General features: G+C 31.7%; 1 protein-coding gene across 1 annotated transcript; it reads right to left on the reverse strand.

The window, feature by feature from the left end:
• Positions 1-4: 4 nt before the first annotated feature.
• Positions 5-6,226, reverse strand: LOC111088503 (zinc finger protein 184-like; the record flags this gene model as incomplete). The annotated part of the gene is made up of 3 exons (XM_022398841.1): positions 6,154-6,226; positions 2,645-2,883; positions 5-1,434 (listed from the first exon to the last, which is right to left on the reverse strand). Coding segments are annotated over exons 2-3 (1,620 nt in total), but the record flags the coding sequence as incomplete, so codon positions are not given.
• Between the last annotated feature and the right edge of the window lie 437 nt (positions 6,227-6,663).

The raw sequence follows: 6,663 nt of genomic DNA on the forward strand, positions 1-6,663 counted from the left end.
AAATTTCATGGTCTTGAAGAGCACTGCTGGATCTAAAACTTTTGCTGCAATGGGTACATTTGTATGGCTTCTCTCCTGTATGGGTCCTTTGGTGACGAGTTAGGACATTAAGATATGCAAACGTTTTTTCACAGTAAGGGCAACGGTATGGTTTCTCTTTGTTGTGAGTCCTCATGTGACTATTTAAATGTGCACGTTGTGAGAATTTTTTCCCACACACATCACAATCAAAAGGTTTTTCTCCTGTGTGAATAAGAACATGTTTACGTAGCCTGCCCCTTTCTGTAAATCTTTTTCCACAAAGGTTGCACTGATGTGGTTTTTCACGTGTATGAACTACAGTATGGTTTCGCATATCTGATGACCTATTTGTAGAATATTTACAATGAGGACATTTAAATCTCCGATCTTCTGTTTCATTTCGATGTATTTTTCTATGCCCTTCCAACATTTTCACAGATGTAAATAGCTTTCCACACTTTTCACAGGAGTAGGAATCTTTATACAATTCTTCTTCCTTTTCCTCCTCTTGTTGTTGAATTTCAAAAGATGTAGAAGCAACATTTGGATTATTAGGATCATGCTTTGCTATGTAATGTCTCATAAGACTATTTGTGCTGGTGAAACCTTTATCACACACAGAACAGTGAGAACGCTTTTCTCCTGCATTATTTATTTTTTTTACAGCTATTTCATGGCTATTAAGTTTAACATTTTCACATGATGGTGAAGTAGGAATGTTTTTTAGATGAGCTCTCATGTGGGTAGCCAGACCGGAGCCTTTTCTGTACATTTTGTCACAAATGCTACACTTTTCAAGTTGGAAATTGGCATGAGATTTCTCATGTTCACGAAGAAGAACTTCCTCTTCAAAATATTTCCTACATTTCACACATTTGAAAGGTCGTTTATATTTTTTGTTATCTTGATGAATGGCTAAGTGAGTTAAAAGCTCAGAAAAGCTTTTGGCAGAAAAAATACAATAACTGCACTGATGCTCAACAGAACCTGATACACTATGCTGTTTCTTATGAGTCACTAAACAATCCTCTGAAATAAATAATTTTTCACAATATTCACATTTATGCATTTCAGTATCAGATAGAAGTTGTTCATCTAAATTCCTCATTCCTTCATCTGCCTCCTTATTTTCATCTAATTCAGAAAACATTTCTCCAGAACAGGCATTTTCATCCTCTTCACTTTTCTTAAGAGTCTGGTTTTCCTTCAGATTCCTGAGTATGATATCACTTTTATCACTGCAACTCTTACTGCAAAACATAGTTTTCTCATCCTCAGATCGACTTATGTCTTTTCTATTAAGAGAATGTTCTTTTATAAATCCGTTGATTTCTTCTCCATTAACAAAAACGTTTTCAGTAAATAAAGTTTCAGAAAGTTCACCATTTTCTTTTTTATTCACTTTTGCCTTATCTGTATGCCATTCAGAAAAAACAACAACAATAAATACAAATACATAAGTCATTGTTCTACATTTAGAGAAATAATATATATGTACTACTATAAGACTTCAGTACAAAACATACTTTAGTAATACAATAATTACATGTATTATTACAGATTAAAGCTGGGAGATTTAGTCGCTTACCTATAAGCAGCAATTACATCAATTAGTGTCATGTACACTAATTAATTGATCAAAATAAGTTTTTACTTTTTACTGTTTTGGGGTTATTCTGACATTAATTAATCACAGCTCCAATTATTATCAATTATTTCAAAAATAATCAACCAATGAAAATTAGTGTTTCCAGTTATTACTATTTTTAATTATTCCAACAACTAATTAATTAAAATTACAATTAAATTGACTGTCAAGAAAATAATCAATTGATCAAAATTAAAGTTTCTGATTATTCCAACTATCCATTTAATCAACATGTTGCCACCAAACTTGCTTATCCCGATTTTGTTATGACAAAGACACTAAAGATATTTACCACTGCCAATTTTCAATTACTGACTAGAGAGTAGGAAACTGACTTGCAACACCCACCACCAATTATTTTTAACTTTTTTTTGGTGAACTGTTAACTAGAAAAAAAGCAACGTTTCTGGCAGCACCTATTACTAATCTTTTGTTGTTGTTATTGTTCTTTATAGTGAGCTGTTCATTAGAGGGAAGGCAACAACTGGTTGGCAGCATCTATTGCCAACCTATTTTTTTGTTGTTTATGAATTGCTGCCTAAAGGGAAGGAAACAACTGGTTGGCAGCACCTACTGCCAACCTATTTTTTTGTTGTTGTTGTTGTTGTTTATGAATTGCTGCCTAAAGGGAAGGAAACAACTGGTTGGCAGCACCTATTGCAAATTTCACTAATCACCAAGTTCTACTACTGATGGGTTATAACATCAGTTAATTTTATGTTTCAGAAACATTTATTTTCAGAGCTCATAAACAAAATACAATCACTGTAAATGTACACACATACATACAATCACAGTCTATGTACTTCTTTCGTAACTTTATATAAACCATTTATCTTATGTCCAGAAGTTACTGATAATTGGCTTAGCATTTCAGACATTGAGTTCATTTGCATAATTGCACGGAACACATTATAACTTAAAATATAACATACGATAGGTATGCAAGTCAATTGGAAAAAACCCTTCAGTTACCTTTATGATAGATTTCTGTGTGGCACACAAGAAAATTTGAAGAGATAAACAGTTTGTTACAGATTTCACACTTGAAAGGCTCTGATGGATTCCCACATAAATCTCTGGTTTTATCTTTGTCATCAGAAGTTGACTCATTGGTAGATGTTTGTGTTTCACTTGACGAAAAGTCTTTCACTAAAGTTGCCATATTCAGTGATTTCCTATCTGCTTATGCACGCCAGAGTTCAGAATTCTGACTAAACAAAGTAAAATATAACCATTTGTACATAAGCCATAAAAAAGTAACACACAACAATATACTTTACTTTGACAGTAGAATTACTGTTTTAATTTTCTTTTACAAAATATTACATCATTGTAAGATAGCTTAAAAGTATGAACTGTTAATAAAAAAACACATCAAATATCAAATGTTAATAAAAAGACACATCCAACTTGGACACATTATGAAGCACAAGAAAGACCTATTATGGTCTGTTAAATCTGAACATGCACTTACTAATACAGAGGTGCATTTTAATTATTTATTTTGTTATAACATTTGTTATAATTTTGTTTAATCAGTTATTATTTTTCCATCAAAAGTATTAACATACATATTTGTCAAAGATATAAGTTTACACGTCACCCCTATTAACTCCAATACCTTGGTACCCGGATAGTTAATGTATACCTGTAACTAACACAAATTGACTTAAAGACACAGCAATCAGCAGCATTACTTCTGTACCCAAATGATCAAAGTGTTTGCACTTATAACTAATGCACAATGCCCACAATAATCATTATTTAGTAGCACTGCAAGGTGGTTGGATGGAAAAAAAAAATTGTTATTAATGAAGTCCAGTTAAATTGGACCCTTGTTACTGGTGGAATACCTCAAGAATCAGTGTCTGGGATTTTGTTTTTCGCTATTAACAGTAATCCTACTGACAGAGGTGTAATTAGTAAAGTATGCTGATGACATTACATTTTTGGATACTTCTAACTGTATTGAGGAATTACAGATTGACTTTATTCACCTGATAAGTTGAATAAATATTTGGCAAATTATCTTTAAGGCCAAGTCAAAAGAAAAATACATGTTTAGTTTCCCTGCCTGTTTCCTTTTTTGCAGCTGCCTTCCCCCAATTTTTTCCCTTTTGGAATTATTGTTTTTCTATCATACAAAGAAACAAAGACTTCTGAATAAAAAATGAGATGAACACAGTTGATTCATTTTGCCCTTTTTTTGTCATCAATTCTGTATCATTTTGATGAAAAAATGAAACAAAGAAGAATATTGTTTGATATGGACCCTTTGAAAACAAGTAAGTCATGAAAAAAAAGGTGCAAACTTTCTTTGAAAGACGTCATTTACAGAAAAGGGGGGCATCCTCTTCCTCCCTTTTTCAAAAACTCCATATGCTAAACTTTTTTTTTTTTTTACTTAGCCTAATTATAACAAGTTCAAGGTACTAAAGTTTGGGATATCAAAACTTGGATCACATGTTTAATATAGGCTAAAACCTTCTCAAAAGAATGAATGAAGAGAAGAATCATGGCAGCAAACAAGACACTCAATTCATGTAACTAGTGTTCTGTTGTAGTAGAAAATTTTAAGGTATATCTATCAACATATCTATTACACATTTCAAGAGAAAATTATGCATTACTGGAATACTGTATAGTTTTGGTTTGAATTACTGGAATGGGAAAACAGGAAATTCTAGAATGAATTCTGGGATGGAAGTTATCCTACAGAAACAGATTAAGAACTTAAGAAAAGAAGGGAAAGAGGTGATTTGTTTTCCAGTTTAGATTATTTGGAGGATCAATAGGATAAAGGTCCCATATTTCTTTGTGCTATATTCTGTGGTTAAGAGAATGAGAAAACTAAACTAAGATTTGGAATAAAAAGACAGGCTAGACTACTGGTAAGTTTTATTTTTCTAACAGGGTGATTGACTAAAACTATAACAGAATAAGCTGTCATTGGCAGTAGCAGAGACCAGCAACTTACAAGAATTTAAGAGAGTAATCAGTTATTTTCTGAAAAATAATGACTACTGGGTTTATATCTTTACTTTTCTCATGGATGGCTGTGCAAGAATGGCCATGAATGACAAAATAGTCTCATGTTATCCATACACTATACCAAAGAATTAATGGTTGAAAACATGTACCATTACATAAACTAAATATAAAACATTGATTTACTGCAGCTACATGAGAACACAAAGAAAAGGAAAGTATTATAAGGTTTTTGCTGGCTAACCATAGCATTAACAGGCAACGTTATACACATATCTGGCTTAAATCTATGGTAACATTATTTAAGAATTATGTCATGCTTTACTTTACACTATGCTTAAAAGTTCAACTTACAAAACTAAAAAATCTGTTCTTTTGTCATAGCCCTATATAACAAATTTAAAATCTCAGGAGCTCATCATTTATTGAGACATAACAGTATCAATTTGTTGTAATTGTTGGTTTGAATAGATTTTAATGAGAACAATAATATGTTTTGTTTTTTTATAAATATGTTTTCACAGTTTGATTTGCAATAATCAACATTAAATAATTTTCTACTTCTGTACATAACTAAATGCACTTGGACATACGTGATCTTTCTGAAAAGATAGTACAAAATGCCTAGTACTAGTAGTAGTAGTTGGGATGCTTGAAGTTATGAAAATATGAAGACACAAGTATTTAACTTTGTTGGAGAAGTCAGCCTAGTCTGGCAGTGATCAGCGATAAATGAATTCTAGAATCAGGCCTTTATAATTAACATCACAAAATGTTCTCATACTGCATTACTATTTGTATACTATCTAACGTTAGGCCTATTAGTATTACAGTTTTTGATGTCGTATCGTTTAGGTTTATCGTCAAGGGCCGTCTAATCGATATAACCTCTAGTCTCTACAGCATGCAACTTGTAACTTATAATGAATTTCTTAATTAGTACAAATTATTATAGGAAAATGTTTATCATGACTCAACTCTCAAAACATCGTAATTTTTGTGCATACGTTATCTATATTTAAATTTTAAGTTAAACTTAAAGTCCTAACTCTGCCCTAACCTTAATAATAACATGCCAAACATAATTTATTATAGTATATCACGTTTCGTCAGATTAACGAAACAACAATAACAGAAATAAATAGATAAATAATACAATCGAGCCATAACCCTAATAGTAATATTACGGTTAAACCTTATAAATATAACATTATATATACTGACTATACCGTCTTATCTGAATAACGTATTGCTAACTAGACTCGGCAGGGGTACAAAACTCAAATATGCAGAATAACAGTATTACTACTAGTACTAACTGTTTCCACGTTTTCTATTTGTTCAATCTCTACATTCGGAGCTCTAAATAAACACATAGTTATTAACTAATAAACGTAGGTTCCCTTGAAATTATACTCTGCATTTTAAAGAACTAAGCTTATATACACCAAATGAGATTATAATACAACTCGTTCAGTTTATACCAACAGTACCATATCACCTGGTGCTTAAGTAGCTTTTCTGAGTATAAGATTAAGTTTGTTTTGCTATATATGCAGATTATTGTTACTTTATGATAACAAGAACCAGGAGTAGGGCGCCTTCAAACGCGAATAAAAATATACTTTTTAAATAAATTGTGTTGTTTATTTCTACCCATTTCCCAGTGTTTAGTTTGTCTGTTTCAAAATGTTTCCGTAATTCTTCACATTTTTTTCCAGATAAAAACTGTAACTTTTGGCTTGAAATAATTAAAATACACTGCCTCCTGCTCACAATAGTAACTTTCAGCAACCTTCTCGGTTATTTATAGTATTTTTGCACTTGTGTATAAAGTTAAAATCATAAATAATATTCAACGTTAAACTGGTGCACAATTATATTCCAAAAGTTACATCTTAGTAGATGCTTCACCGTAATGTGCTACCACCTATAAGCAATTAAACTCAAAACGCTTTTGTTTTATACATAATGTTGCGTCTCTGGTCGTTTGCTAATTTCCC

This window comes from Limulus polyphemus, unplaced genomic scaffold (genome assembly GCF_000517525.1).
Source record: "Limulus polyphemus unplaced genomic scaffold, Limulus_polyphemus-2.1.2 Scaffold3891, whole genome shotgun sequence".
Lineage (NCBI taxonomy): Eukaryota > Metazoa > Arthropoda > Merostomata > Xiphosura > Limulidae > Limulus > Limulus polyphemus.